Here is a 16,395-nt window from a genome sequence, read left to right on the forward strand (position 1 = left end):
CACTAATTTTTTGCAATGACTCCTCAGATGTGGTTATCAAACAATCCTTACAAAGATATATAATAAGACCATATTTTTTGTTTTTGTATAAATGTGGTTCTTTGGCCTTTTCGTGGCTTCATTTAACAGGATGACATGCTGCTGTGGAGAGGACTAAGTCTCTGTACCAACTAAGCTACTAATGCACACCTACATTTTTCTTTTCAACTACAAAATGTATTGTCTAAAATGACACCAGCACACAAAAACTTACTGGGAATTTAATAATTAAAAATTATCCCAAGCATCTTTTTCTGCATTATAATCTCTGAAAAAGAAAAAAAAAAGACTTATCGGGTAACAATCAATACAATAAATCTGTGATAGGCCAAATCAGTTGATAATATCGGCCAACCAGTATATCAGTTGGGCTCCAATTGGTTCCTTATAAAAATGGGTTGCACTATTTGTATCTATTTTTGACTAATTTTGTCTGCCACCGAGCACAAAATCATCTGGGAAAAAGAAGACAGACTGGCAGCATGTCTGTCTGCTTTCACATCTCCATTAATGACTAAATGAGTGAATAACCTTGTGTCTTCGCATGTGTTGTTGGAGTGGCAGCTTGCAGACACGGGGCCAGGAGCTATAAATACATATCTACTGCAACAAGCAAACACACATGAAACAGGAAATGATAGTTTTCATGACAGACACTTCACTACAGCGAAATGTATTTTAAGTATCAAAAGCAAGGGGCTGCAAAATTGCATCAATTTAGCATTGATTTTACACAATTAATTATTGCTATTACCTGTACTTGGTAGAGTAGCAGCTGACAGACTTGTGGTAAATGTTTGTCTGCGGGTTTTAATTAAGCCCCAACAACACAGAAGCATAATGCACCCTGCAGTGAAACTGCTATACATAGTTAGTTTCACATCTGACCCTACCCCACTCGTTGCTGCCAATGCATTTACCAGTAATAATTAAAAGAAGAAAAGTTAGGAGCTTTTTCAATTGCAATTTATTTGACGCTCATCTCTGTACCAACAAGAGAGATGAGACTCAATAACAGAGTACAAAAACAAATATCTATAGAAAAGTATGCTTATATTGAAATAAGTCCAAAGACGTTATAACAAAACATGTAGCCCACATGTTTTAAGAGCAATCTTGTTGAGTATGATGATAAAATACCAAGTTAACATATTGTACATTTTCTGTGTGTGTTTTTATACAAAAGTGTCAATGCAAGTCACTCTGTACAATTCCTAACCTTTAGAAAAGAGGACCTTTTTTAATCCACTGCTGTGCACAATCAGTATTTGGAAGGCACTTTGCAACAGACCAAAAGCACAAAGCAAAACATTTAGGCCTAAATAATCCTTGAAAATCATTTTTTACACTGGAGTACCAACACGAAGTGAAAACAAAAATCATACATCCCAGTGAGGAAAAATAAACAAAGGAACGGCACATCCTTACAGCATCGATAACAAAAACAACCCTTATTACCTTTTAAAGAAGTAAATACTAGTGCAGAGTGGATCAAAAAAGGACAAAAAACTTGGTCAAAGACATGAGTCGTGCAGCTGGCAGTGTGAGCGCTACCAGAGCAGAGTGACAGCGAAACCATTACTGCCACCAACCAGTGATCGACATTCAGTCCCCAGCTCGGCTCGCAGGCCAGAACATGCAGTTTACACTTCCAATCAAATGGCCATAACTTAACATCCCTCCACATGATAGACGAGAAAGAAAATCTTTATATCTACAGGACCACCATTGACAAACACTGATCATATTGGTTGGTTCATATATATTTATATATATATTTATAGAATGTGTATATGAATGGTATATACACTTGTTACAATCACAACATAATCATAAATAATATAGGAATGTACTGAATTTAACAGACTGAATTACTCACAAATAAAAAATTAAACAGAAAAACACAGATCAAACACAGACACACATGGAGACACGTATACTTTTTTTTTTTTTTTTTTTACAGAGCCATCACCACACACGCGCACACACACACACACACACACAGAGACACTCCGCTAAGCCCCTTCAATGTTGGATGGGTTTGATTTTCATCATGATTCAGGTTTTACAACACAAGAAGACACACCGACCTATTAGAAAGATGTTAATCGCCTGATGTGTGAGTGTAAGAAAGTCAATAAGATACAAGATTTTCGTTTGGACACTTGTTATTTTAGAGTAGCTCTTGAGCTTCTTGAGTGTTTTGACGCCAATTTTCTGTCCTTACTGACAGTGATCTAAAACCACTCATCTTTACTTAGAGAGAAATGACCTTCACACACACAATATCTTCTATTCAATAGCATCCTGAGTTTTCTTTTAAGACGTAAAACCAATTAAGAACCATAGTTTTAATTAAAGTAGGGCTTTACTAGTTTACTAGTAAGGAAAACTCAACAAATTTTACACATTACAGTGTGTTAACAGGTTTGGGTGAGTACTACTGCACGTGTTAAAAAAGTAGTATAAAGTCTTTTGTGGCTCCAGGGACACTGAATGACATCACTGGAGGCAATTTATCAGATTACATGAAGCTTCTTCTGGTCCCACAAAAGACTTTTTTCACATATGCATTAGTACTCCCCGAGACCTGTAAACACACTTTAATGTGTAAAATTGGTGGAGTTACCCTTTAACGTACTTATTTTCGTTAGCAATTAATTGCAGATTGTTTTCACGATTAATAATTTAGTCTGTAAAATGTCAAAAAGTATGAAAATGGTCATTAAAAATTCCCAGAGCCCAAAGTGACGTCTTCAAATCGCTTTTTTTTATCCAACCATCAGTCAATAACAAAAAGACTCTTCAATTACTGCCACAAATGACAAAGAAAAGCAGCCAGTCTTTACATTGAAGAAGCTGAAACCAGCAAATGTTTGACATTTCTGCTTGAAAAATGGCCAAAACAATGGATTATTTAAATAGTTGGGATTAATTGTCTTTCAATCAACTAATTGCAGCTCTATATTACAGTGGAGCGAGATTTCAAATCAAACAGAACAAAGCAGAATGTGAATTTGAGGCTCCCGCTGCGTATTGATTTGAAGTGCTCGTCACAGGAATGTCTTGGATTAAACACACTCAATGGATAGCTTGTGCATTAACCTAGCGACCATTAGTGCAAACACAAGACATGTCATCTACTAACAGCACTAGCCGATCTGACAGGTGAGCAACACAAAAAGAGTAAAGAGACACTGGAGAATTAACTCAAGCGCAAGTACGTGACTCTGTAAAGGTTGCAATACATTTGGTCGGTCCAGAGGTTGGTGGGTCAGGGTGTGACTCCTTCGTCCAACACAAATTAACCACACATCTCCATTTAACATAATTTAGAGTGAAACATTATCAAAATGAACAAATCACATGATTTTTCATTAGACAATTAAAAAAAACTGTACACAAAAGCGAGGGCGTGAATAAGTTAATAAAATATAATCTACATTTCTCAAAATATATACTGAAAATATACCTGACCTTGGTCCCTGTTTCATGTACACAAGTGATTTAAGCCCTAACGAACAAGAACTGGAAACCTTGTCATTGTAGGGGGGGGGGGTACAAAAATCATTCCTAACAAGCTCAAGCCATGTCTCAAGACAAATTGTACAGGTTAAAGGCGTTTTATCCTGGGAAAAAGATTTTTTATAAAAAAAAAAAGTATGCCTGTACGCAGTATAGATCGTGCTAATAATGGCTTTCCTCCCCTTACTTCTACAATTTCACGTATGAATACTTCATTTAAAAAATCATCAAATCAAAAAACATCCAAATGAGATGCCAGCAGATCTGCTTCATTTAGAGCAGCAATCTCATCAGTGTTCATACTTCACACCCGCTCAGGTTAAAGGTGAACAGTAACATTCCTTAAAGCCCCCCACCCGGTGGATTTTGATATTTCTATGATATTACATGTCCTTTCATATCCTATCCTTCCTGGCAATGTTGAAGAGCCACACTGTTCACCAAATACTTTTTGACAAATAACTTAATGCTTGATAACCACATTTGAGGGATCATTGCAAAAAAAAACAACTGTGTATATCGGCCAATATATTGATAGGGACATTTTTTACTCCACAGTATCGGTATTGGCCCGAAAAATCGAGTATCCATCGGGCTCTAAACAAAAGCCAACCTCAAAAATGAGAAAGCTGAGGCGCTACTGGAACTTAAAATATAGTTGTTTTTTTCACTGACATTCTGTAGGTATACCTAATTACTGACTAGACGAGTGTTGGTGGTTTCATTCCTGATTTTTCTTTTCTCCTTATCCTTTACATCTAATGACGACACACAAAACACTATGGTGTCATTTTCTTCTGTGAGGTAGCTTAATTATTTTATATTTTTGCGGTGCCAGATGGGCTTTGTGTGGATGCTATAGCAATTCAAATTTAAGTTTTTTATCAATACACGTTTTAAAAGTGCTTCAACACTGTTGTCCTGTCAATAGTAATTCATTAAGGTCCTTGACAGTTACCAGTGCTACTCAGAGGCCAGAAAACACGGTGTATGAAGCTGAAGAAAATTGCTTATAGTAAATGTGCCATGAAATAAGCCTGGGGCCTGTTAGGAATGCTTCTTGGAATAATTTACAGATTCAAAGAAAACCTGCTATCAAAACTGAGGCCAATTTAAATCCCTGTCCTTAAGAAAAACAAAATCCTTCTTAAAAAGACGCAGAGAAACAACATAAATACACAATTCACGAATAGACAATAAGCAATTACTTGTTTTAAGGTTGCAGTAAATAATTCATCTCATGTCAAGAAACATTTGTGCAGCTAAGAAAGCTCAATAACACACAAGCCAAAAAAACTAATGGGAGCATACTGAACATAACTTCAACAGATCCACGTCAGGTAAAGGACATAAAACCTTCATGTCGTTTCTTTATAAAGAAAATTTTAACACCGTACACGCACTTTTCATACTCTGAAAAAGTAGAAAAAGTAGGAATCGCATGGCAGTCTGTGACAAAATATATCGGATACACATTAAGCAATGTCACCAACGGAAAAAGTAGTCTTGAGGCAAAGTTATTCCCAAATACAGAGCATCTTCTGTGGGCAACCCGGCTTTATCCTAAGAATCAGAGGCTTTGCAAGAACTTTAGCAAATATGTCACTTTCCTCCAAAGTCGATTCCACTCTGACCCGCCTCAGCGTCCACCAGTGAAGAGGCAAACGCAGACTGGACTATCTGAAAGCCAAATGACTCAAGCAGAGACATGTTTTGTTGAGGGGAGAAGGGAGAGGTCAGGGAGGGGGCCAGCTCATTTAAGCCCGACCCCGTAACCCCCTGAGCCTTCTGGGCTTTGTGAACTCTGTGCTGGTGCTTGTTGAGGTAGGACTTGGTGCGGAAGGCCTGGCCACAGATGCCGCAGGTAAACTTCTTCTCAGGGTCCGTCTTGGCTTTAGATCCTTCAGGAGACCCCATGGTCCCTGCAGAGGCTCCGTTGCAGGCTAAAGTGGGCATTTCAAGCTCCGGCCCATCGGGTTTGTGTGGGGATTTAAGCTCGTCGCCATTGGACAACTCCCCAAATGAAGGATCTGATTCTTCCGATTCCAGGTGAGGACATTTCCCAGTGTTTTCCTGCCCATCTGTGGTGAACACATCATGGATAGGAAGGCAGAGAGTGAGACAGAGACAGAAAGAGAAAAGGGGGTAAATGGGAGGAAAGGGAGGCGTGAATTAGGACAAATGGATTATAAAACAGGTTTTGTCAGGTTTTGTCATATAACTTTGGTCCAGTAGCTGGCTGGCACCTGCAAAACTTAAACATTGAACTTGAGTGAGAAGGCTCCATCACAAATAGAACCAACTGACAATATTACGCATAAATCACTAAATATAGTTAAAAAAACAAATAACAAAGACACAATTCTTCAAAATGTGGCTACAGCATTTAACTATACAATCATCTATCTCATTCCATTTGCCCAGTGTCCACTGACAATGCTGCGGTGCTCATCCAACATGTGGGCAGTGCTAGCACCATGCCCCCACCCATCCTCCTGCTTGACTGTACTGACCTGCGACAGGCCCATGGACAGGGAAGCCAGGCAACCCGCTAGAGCGACACTCCCAGAAATATGGAGCCCCACCTGCCTTCCCCATGAGCAGCTCAGGCTGCAGGCCCAAGGCTGGAGGGCCGGGCTGGGGAAGAACTGGGTGTCCAGAGAGCCCATGAAAGCGACCCTCTGCCTCAGACGAGGTGAGAAGCAGCTGGCGACTGGCGCACATTTCTACACAACACCCGACCAGGGGAGAAAGGAAGGGGGAGGGGGAGCAGACATAACAGGCCGGCGGAAACCATAGGGACAGAATTACCTTCATTTCATAACTATTGTTTAGAAAGTCTGTTGAAGCAAGCCAGACAGATTGGATAGTTTGAATGTCGATGAGCGATGAAATAATTACCTTTTTCCTATTTTCCCCTTAAGCAAATACCAACTCACTGAATTAAGTGATTTGTGATGTAAGGGAATATCATAATAATTGACTAAAACAGTTGATATTTGTGCTACTTTCAGATCAAATTAAATAAAGTGTGTGACATTTGAGTAGACTTTTATCACACTCATTTGTTCAACACAGGGAATTAAAAACATTTAAAATGACCACTTTTAAAACAGGTGTAACCTTGACTAAATTAACATGCACAAAATCTTCCAGTTTTTGCGCTTATTATGAAAAAGACAATATTCCTACTGAGTTGTTTTAAAGGCTAATGAATATTCCAATAATATTCCTGTTACATGCAGCCATGCATACCCCAATTAATGTGACTTAACATGTTGTTTATCACGAAAACCTTCTGATGTAAGTCTTTCATCATGCTTAAAAGTAGTTAGTTGTTGGTTAGTTGGTTAGTTGCAAACTGCAGTACAAATTTTCCTAAAACCCGGAAAATATCAGCGCGTCACTCGACTTAATCAGAAAATGCTACATTTGGAATAAGGCCTAAATTGGAATATCTCAATGTTGTATATTGTCTCATTCAGAATAACATTGGAATATTAGTGTGTGCCTGCAAACATAGTCACTGTCAGGACACTGCTTGTGTGAATGCTGCCTGAGACACCTTAATGAACAGAGTGTCATTACTGTTATCAGTTACACCTGTGCATCCTGCTGTGACATGTCAGAAGACCCCTGTGAGAAAAGTCCGTACTGTGTATAACAAAGTATAATGTTCACACACACAGCTTGTTTGTCTCAATAAATGGCGTGACACTAAATGAAGACTAAATTGCAGTAAATATAGTGACAGTACACATGTCTAGCCATGGCCATTTCCAAGGGTAAACCATATTTTCTGCTTTTATTCTGCTCATGTATCTGATGAGCTTCGTCACTCAGAACTTAATCATTAAAAACTCAATGATTGCCTGATTGATGAGTTCTCAGCTCACCAAATGCTGGTGTTCACTCAAATTTTCAAGGGGCTTAACAGTCTGCACACCTTCTATCCTTAGACCCTGGATTTGGATGAGTTTGTTAGCTTTGTGGTAACAATGGTTACTGCTCAGATGACACCTATCTACTGTGTGACGGGGGGAGAGGTCTGCTCATTTAGTGACACCACAACCAATTATTTAATCCTCTAACAACTTCAGCAGTGCTGCTCTTAAACTGACTCATTATGGAAATAAGCACAAAAAGACTCATTTGCGTAACAGCACAACCTGAGCAGTGAGCAAGCAAATAAAAACAATGATGCTGTCCAAAAGACACATCAATAACAAGATTCATCATTTGACATTTGATTATGCATATCTGTGAGTCATTGCATACTAGTGACATGCTGATCTGAACACGAACTGACCGGCAAACACTATGACAACCAAAATCGATTTTAACATCCTAGATTCACCAAAGGAAACTGCTAACCCACTACCATTTAATAAGCTTGTCCAGTCTCCGCTTGCCAAAGAAGGACGCTTTTCCCCAGCTAGGCCAGGATTCTAAGGTCAATATGGTGCTAATGAATTCCTACTTGTGGTATTAGGACAGATAATATCACTCATTAAAAAGAGGCTTGTACAATTTCTCAAAATAACTCCTTAGGCGTTACCTAAGGAACCTCACTAAAGGAAAATGGCAAATATCTATCAAGTTGGTTATCAGCACATATGTACAATATGTTCAACATTATATCATGATATGAGACTATATGATCTTAAGATTTTGGATATCGTTATATCCTGAAGTGCTGTCTTTTCCTGGCAATTAAGGTTTGCATTACAGTAAAGTGATTTACTGAGCTTTCTGAGCTTACCACTACTAACCATTTAATCATTAAAGCCACATTACTTATGATTATTTATCAAAACTCTCATGTCTTATTAATTATTTTGTGAATGTACCAATAATCATCAACATTATTGTCGCAATATTGAAATCAAGATATTCTCTCGAAAATATTGTGATATTTGATTTTGTAACCCAGTCCTACCATCTATGAAGTGCTTTTTTTAGGGGAAACATATCAAAATATCTATCATGTATGACGACAAGGCCGTATTACCCAGCCCTAATAGGATCCGCAGCAATATATCTACCATGATGCAATTTAAAAGGTGGTAACCAAAATGACTGGGCATGATAAGTTTTAATGATTTATTAGGTTGCTAATGTTTCACCTTATAAAAGCAGCACTTAAATGAATCATTTTGATAGCCAACCTTTGGTTGGTAATTAGCCATATAGCATAGTTTTGTCTCTGATTATTCATATAATTGCAATCGTGGTTGAGGCTCACACTGTGCACTGTCTCTATGCTACTGCTTCTCCCACAAGAATGGCACAACTACACAAGTTTCATTAAATCCGGAGCAAATGGAGTACACATTAGGACGATCATGCAACACTGTGCATTGTCGAACGACTGCTGATGGTCCAGCCAAGCAGAAAACAGACACTGTTAACCAAACGATGCCATGGCCATGCTGGACGGACAGACACACATGTACCAAAAAAAAGAAAAAAAAAAGACAAAAGTGACTCTTGTCTGTTGTATACTTAAATCTGTATGTGGGTCAGCATTATATTCCCAAATCCCCGCCTAAATACAAAGCTACGTCTTCACTCTAAGTAGTATTCAATGTAGTGATTTAGTATCATAGGCGCACATCGCATTAAGTGTCCTTGTCGAACGACAGAAAATGTCATGATCACTACTGTAGTTTCAGTTCTTTAAATAAAATCAATTTTATTTATATAGCCCACAATCACATTGCTCAGTGGGCTTTACAATCTGTACAGTGAATGACATCCTCTGTCCTTTGACCCTCAATTCGAGTGAGGAAAAACTCTCGTATGCAAGTAAATGAGTCTTCTGCCCACTGACTTGCATTTATTTTAGTCAATCTTAAAACATGCACTGCTCATAGGTACAGCATAAAATGGTTTCCTCCAGCCATTTCTGCAATTCTGACCTTTGACATGAGTCAGTGAGTACACGTAGGTGTTTTCAACACTTTTCCCACTCTTTACGCAGCACTAGGGACTGAAAATGGTATAGTAGTTAGAGAATAATTAGAGAAAATGTCCTCAAAAAAGGTGTGGAATACTTCCAACTGTTTTCCCTCTACCTAATTACAACAGAAAGGTTCTGTATACACTGCCCCCTCTGAATAAAAGATGCCAGGCATGAGCTAGCACAAAAGAAAGCCAGCACATGAAATTGCACAACAGTAAATGTTTGAGCAAAAAGCTTGGCAGCGGAGGTTGATGTACGCTTGTGTTTTAAACATACACAAAGATGCAGCAGCATGTTTCTCCAAAAAGCAGCAGAGCAAATGAAAAAGCCAGAAACATGGAGGTTTGGGATGGGGCGGCCGGCTGCTTGCCTTCCAATGAGCACTGGCGTCCCATGTGGTAAGGGTTGCCGTTGTGCATCTGCAGTTCCCCCCTTGGCTCAGGGAAGGTGTGCATTGTGGCAGAGGGGGGCAGTGGAGAGCCATGGTGTGTCTTTATATGCACCTTAAGGTAGGACGCAGTGGAGAAACCTGGGACCAGAAGAACAAAGAACAAGGCAGTTGTTTGACACACTCAAGGCCTTGACTGCGAGGAGGGGCGCCCTGTTGCACAACCACAGGCTCTTCGTTGTCAATGATCAGATGACTGCTTTGACCAGAGTAACACTTGATAAGTGTTATGATTAATTGAGGGGAAGTTAAATTAATATCCATCTCTTTGAATTTCATCTCTCAAAAGACTATCACAATATTATGGGCAAGAGGCATAAAATCTAAATTACCATCTTGAGGAAACTGTGTGATGCACAGGGTCCTTGTTTCGCTCTCTGATTATCCATTGATGCATTTGCAGGTGCAAAGATGTCTATATTTCTGCTCTCCATTTATCTTACCTCGTCTCCAGGAGCCCTGGAGTGGCTATGGAGAGAAAACGTATATATTGAGGCCACGTTTTACTATATCAAGTGCTCAAAATGCTTTTATGTTGCAATTTGTTCCAACCTTTTGATTAATTTGTGTCCATGAGATAAGTGTATAAGTTTAACTCATGGGTAGGCTATCACGACACAACTATGGTAAGTCTATCCACCATGCATAATAATGCACACAACTACAGCACTGTTAGCTACTCTTTAAAGAAAAGACAGAGCTATTTGCCAGCTGTTTAAAAAAAACTTGTTTGTAATTCGACATCACTGTAAATGAGGGCAACCTCAATGGTCCTTCGAATTCAGATAAAGGTTTTGAATTGAACTGAGCCTGCGGCACCCATAAAGGCTTAACGTAGTGATAGCCATCCTATGCTTTCAGCTTAGTAAATAACTGTATCTTGTTTTCACTAATAATCAAAACATGAGAATGAATCATATCTCATGCACACACACACTACCATTTTGAGTGCTCAATGTGATAAAACATGGAGTTAGTTTTTGTTTCTTTCCATTAAAAGGAGAATAATAGAACCTCCACTGATGGATTTTGTTTCAACTGAGCTTTTCTCCACTGTCTTCAATTTAATTTTTTTAATTGCTAGTTTGATGCCTGTTTTTAAAAATCTTTTACCCTTTCATCCACTTTATCCATTATTTCAGTTGCAGCTTTATACATTTCATGTGACTTATCGTGTTTGCACTTGTAAATGTAACATTGCTCTTATTTTCTTCGTACAAGGCGCACTCATGTAAAACAAGATACAAAACTTTCATCTGACCTCTGTGAAGAGATAAACGGTTGAAATAATAAAAAAAATTAGCCTCCACAATAATCTCAACTGGTTCAACCACAGAAGGACTCTTGTGTTTGTGCTTATTGGGCACAAAAAATCAGAAGCCAGGGAAGCCTGAAAACATTTTCAGCAGGGAGCACCAAGACTTTATGTTCAAGGTAAAGGCCAACTTTCAGACATATTTGTCACATTTAATATGTGAATTTTGTCTACAGACCAAACAACAACAGCAACAAAAGAAATATAAATATTTTGTTAAACTCAATGCATCCTGTCCCCTAAAGACAGTGCATGATCCAGATGGAAAGATTTGAATCAAAATGTAGCCTTTACCTTCACAAGGAAAAGGCACTCATCTTAGTCACTGAGTTTACAGTTGTGTTTGTGTAGCACCATTAAAATCAGGAAGCAAAAGAAACTAAAATAGGGCCCCCACACACCCTGAACAAGACTTTGGGAAGAGTCAGGAGTGTTTGTGCTTTCTCCTTAAGATATTCGGCGACTTTTATACAGTACATTTCAGTCTTTGTGGAAGACATTTAACCACCCATTATCTAAATGGGAGTCCAAAAGATGCAGTAGGTGACCAATGTCACGTTTGGACCAACATTAAAAAAGACAACCCCCTCATTCATTTCAGTGACCTCGCTCTACAGACCGCAGAGCCAGCCAAATACCAAAACCGGGTTATGGCAAGCTGTTATCCTCTGAGTGTCCATGACTTCAGTGCCAACTGAATATTTGTCTGGACACGAGGAGCTTGTAACAGTGTGGTGCACGCTGAGGTATTTTAAACAATTACCTTTGTTGCAAATGCCACAGTAGTTATGCGTTCCTTCACTGTGTTTCTTGAGATGGTCTGTCATGTAGGCAGCTCGCAGGAACTTGCCACAAACTTTGCAGGGGATTTTGTCCTCATGGCATGCGAGGTGTGACCGGAGGCGATCTCTTGTGGCAAATGAGGCGTTACAAATCTGCAAAACAGAAATTAACATGATAACATGTATTATGATTTAAAGCCATAATTAGCTAAACTGTGGGATATTAAGTCTGATCTGTGTATCCTTAAGGTTACCTGGCACTTGTGGGGTCTCTCTGTTGTGTGAACCTGTTTGATATGTCCATTCAGGTGGTCTGGTCTGAAAAGAAAAAAAGGAAAATAACATTTGTAATGGAAATTAGCCATAGATGGACTTAATATACACATTTCCACACAGCTAAATACCTTTTCTTACTATTACCATTCCTCCCTTAAACTGTAAGAAAACCTCTCTGCCTTTGTAAAGACTTCATTGTGAAGGACATTTTACTTCATTTTATTCACGTTTATACTTTATACTTACTGAAGAATAGCAACAAAAAATAAGCACTGTAGCTGTTGTAGACTTCCTGTGTAAACCAACATGTGAAATGTTGCCTCCATTACAACAAACATCTTAGTTACTTCTGCCTGACTTTGTGAATGTAGAATTATATCCATGTTGTCATCATTAAACATTACATTTGTGTGGTATCGCTATATACGTCTCGGAAAATATCAAAGCCGGACTGAATTCCCATGTTATGAAATTTAATGACTTGTTTTATTATGACTAAATAAAAATACTAGGACTACTAATACTACTAATCTGTCACATCTTGTAAAAATAATTAAAAAATAAAATGAAAATAATTCAGTGGGGGATGTCATGCAACACAGGCCAGAATCAAAACAAGGGTGTAGTGGTAATGTGGCATGCTCTGTAACCATTTGCATACAAAGTGCCGACATAATGAGTTCAAAAAGACTCTTTAGTAAAAAAATTTAAAACATAAAGAATAAGGTGGGACATGACCAGTGCACCTCCAACCTCTCCCTCATCAAAATGTTGTCTTTCCTTTAGCAGTTAGCATGCAACTTCTTGTGACTTCCTTTCATTTCTTTTCTGCATGTATTTTAACCTCCAAAGCAGTAGGTGGTGACAGTGAGTTTCCCAACAGGGCCTGAGAACACTGAGCCTGGGAAACTAGTTTTTGTGGTTGAGGCCAAATTACACAGATGACAAGTCCGTAAGTGAGGGCTCTGCAGTTTTGTGAGAACAGAAACAGAGACACTGGTGGGTGCTAACATTTAAGAGTGTGTCAGGGTTTGCAGAAAGTGGCCTTCTTAAAATTGCTTTGAACTCTGTCCTGTCTCTGTTAATTAGTACCAACCTACAAGAAGGACATGTGTAGCTTTACTAATTTGGCTGTTTTAAGGCTAGAGCCTAACTCCAGGCTGCTGGTGATAAAATAGCTGACTAAATTATGTGTCTGTGTATTTTTGTGTATCTATCAAGCTGATTAAAAGCTTCCTGAACAGGAACATCAGGTCTGTCATGAACTGCTTCCACCAGTTCCTGTTTTGTAAAAAAAAAAAATGTGGGTTCAACCTGTAGTTACTGTCCTTTAGGTATTACATCTCACATGCAGATATATAGGATTGCATTGCAAAAAACAATACAGCAAACTGTGGAGGGTGTCTGATGATTGAGGCACAGTCACAGCATGGTTTTTGTACAACTCCAAAACACAGGACACACTGTTAGTGGGTCAACTCACCTTGAAAACCCTTTACCACAGCTTTGGCACACATATGGTTTGCCGACAGACCCGTCATGGGACCGCACATGGTATGACATCCTGTCCTTGCGTTTGAACCGGAGCCCGCACACATGGCACGCATACGGCTTCTCCCCGGAGTGGGACAGCTTGTGTCGGTTCAGGTGGTAAACGTCGCGGAAAACTTTACCGCAAATGTCACAGCCAACATGCCGCCTGGTCCTCTCCCTTTTGCGGCCGTTGTCCATAGTCAGCCCTCCGTGTACTTGCACGCCGTTTTCCAGCAGACCGGGCTGAGACATCACCGACATGCCGCCCGCCGCTGACAGGCTGTCACCGACGTTGTTGTTTACACCGCCGGTGTGAGCTCCGTGCTGCGCTTCGTGGTTCTTCAAGCGCGAAGCCTCTGTAAAAGCTTTACCGCAGGTCCCGCAAGGAAACAGCCCATTGTCTTTCTGGGTGCTGTGATTAAAGTGTACAGCCTCCACTGGCCCACCAGGTGTCTTTGGTCTCCCTCTGTTTCTTTTCGACCCGGGGGAGCCAGCGTCGTGCTGGAACGCGTTCCCCGGTATTTCCGTTGACGGGGACACGGACAGTCCTTCCACGGGCTCCAGCATCGGCACCGAAGACTCGCCGCCGTCTTCCAGTAACACGACGGCGGTGTCTTCGCTCCTATCCACATGCATCTGTGCATTGTTAGCGAAGCTCTGGCCGTTCACCAGCATTCCCGTTCCGTTTACCAGATCCTGCTGCTGTGCCACCGGGAAACCCAGCTCCGTGGTCCCCGTGGCCTGGAAAAGGCTGGCGTCTCCCCCGCGGGAGGTCGGTACGAGGATCTGAACGTTGGACTGTTTGATCACCTCCTGACATATCTCAATGACCGACCGCATCAGCAGAAACTTGGCAGCTGTCATCAACTCCGGGAAGCACTCCAGTCGCACCACAATCCTGGAGGTGTACGCGAAGTCCAAAACGTCTTTAAAAACTTTCGGGCTGATGGTGTGCATCTCCAGCTCCTTGGCGTCGCCGTCCCCCTCCGTCTGGCGACTGAAGACGGACTCGAAATACTCGCTGCACGCCGCTAACACAGCTTTGTGAGCAGGGAAGCTCTCCTCGCCGACGCGTAATATCACATCGCAGAACCTGCCTCCATCTTTCCTCTGAATGTTGAGGTTGTGTAGCATCTCCGCACTGTGCTTGCTCACCTGGTAGGTGTACGAAGAAGTCCAAGACGGCTCCGCTACCTTCTCCATGCCGAATTCATCCAATAACAATGGTTGTTAACAAACACGGTCGAAGAAATGACGGATTTTTGTGTGAACGATATCGTGCCGTTGGTTCCAGCTAGCTACAGGATCCAACACCAGCCGCCCCTCCCCGTCGTTTTAGCATCTAACGTTAAAACGTTAGCAGTAGCAGCAGCAGCAGGGAAAAATGGCAGCCCCCCAGCTTCCTGTGAACTTTGACCCTGGTTTCTTGAGGGGTGGGGGTCGCTCTTGTCTTGTGGAAAAGATGTTTCCCTCCGGTTTGAATCTGATTTTTGGTATCATTAATGATTAATTGTAATGACAGCCTCTTGGAGGAGCAGAGCCCCCGCACCGCAGGGGTCTTTATGTCTTCAGCTATGCCTAAATGTTACCACGCAGGTCTCTTCCTGCCTGCTCTGTTTGTAAAACCCCTCCCCCAACCAACAAACCACTGACATGAAAAACCCCATTTCCTCCGCACGAGCGCTGTCTGTGCGCCCATTCAAGACACGCGTCCAAGCATTATACTGTACAAGTCACTTCAGGGAAGTTCAGAAACAATGAATATAATCATAAACCCGTGAAAATAAATGAAAACGAAAACAAAACAGACCAGTATTATAGTAAAATAAACATATCTGTAGAAATAATTTAAGGGTTGATTATCAGGTTGGAGAATATTTTTGGAAAATGATTCAGAGTGAAACATTTCATAAGAAACTTTTACATTATTGAACCTGTTTATTATTAGTATTATAATTATTATTTTATCTTAATCACCCCAAGCAGATTCAATATGCAGTCATTATTTTATTCTGTTTCATTATATGTAGTACATGTCTGATGAGTGTATATTTGATTGTTTTTTCAACAAATTATCATCTTTCAAGTTGCAGTATGCAGTTTTGGGGAAGAAATTTGTAATCGGAATAGAAAAGGACAACACAATTTCATACCGTTTCACTTTGTTTATATGTGGTGGACCCTGCCACCTTTCTAGCTTCAAACAGTGTTCTGGGGATCCGAGCACAGCTTGTTTATTCAGTTATGGAAAAAAATCTGTATTTCCAAGTTCGTATTATTACCTCATTAATATTGGAAATATTAAAATTCTGAGTTTAAATTTCTTCTACAAAACTAGATAATGACCGTTTGAATACTAAAGAGTTATTTATTTTGTCCAATCCTATTTACCGGGGCTTTCCAAAGTGTGGCCCGCAGGCCAAAGTTGGCCTGCCATAAGGTTCATTTTGACCCACCAAATGTTTGTAGATAAAAATATTCACAATTTTGAGGGAGGTAAAATGCTCTTTAA

General features: G+C 40.2%; 1 protein-coding gene across 3 annotated transcripts; it reads right to left on the reverse strand.

Moving 5' to 3' along the window:
• Positions 1-987: 987 nt before the first annotated feature.
• On the reverse strand, positions 988-15,816 carry patz1 (POZ/BTB and AT hook containing zinc finger 1). Of its 3 annotated transcripts, XM_084349789.1 has the most exons (6): positions 13,834-15,816; positions 12,329-12,392; positions 12,056-12,227; positions 9,900-10,058; positions 6,078-6,290; positions 988-5,645 (listed from the first exon to the last, which is right to left on the reverse strand). In XM_084349789.1, the coding sequence occupies exons 1-6, from the start codon at positions 15,084-15,086 to the stop codon at positions 5,167-5,169; spliced, it is 2,340 nt and encodes a 779-aa protein (XP_084205915.1). In that variant the 5' UTR covers positions 15,087-15,816; the 3' UTR covers positions 988-5,166. The 3 variants fall into 3 exon arrangements, with proteins under 3 accessions (XP_084205915.1, XP_084205916.1, XP_084205917.1); XM_084349790.1 differs by lacking the exon at positions 9,900-10,058 and having other exon boundaries at positions 13,834-15,815; XM_084349791.1 differs by lacking the exons at positions 6,078-6,290; positions 9,900-10,058 and having other exon boundaries at positions 13,834-15,811.
• Between the last annotated feature and the right edge of the window lie 579 nt (positions 15,817-16,395).

The sequence above is a fragment of the Pagrus pagrus genome (genome assembly GCF_965226575.1).
Source record: "Pagrus pagrus genome assembly, chromosome: 3".
Classification (NCBI taxonomy): domain Eukaryota; kingdom Metazoa; phylum Chordata; class Actinopteri; order Spariformes; family Sparidae; genus Pagrus; species Pagrus pagrus.

Coding starts and splice junctions, on each gene's coding strand:
- patz1 (XM_084349789.1), bottom strand. CDS start 15,086: ATGGAGAAGGTAGCGGAGCCGTCTTGGACTTCTTCGTACACCTACCAG. Junction 12,228..12,328: donor AGAGACCCCACAAGTGCCAG/GTAACCTTAAGG, acceptor TCTGTTTTGCAG/ATTTGTAACGCCTCATTTGC. Junction 5,646..6,077: donor TGTCCATGGGCCTGTCGCAG/GTCAGTACAGTC, acceptor TGTTCACCACAG/ATGGGCAGGAAAACACTGGG.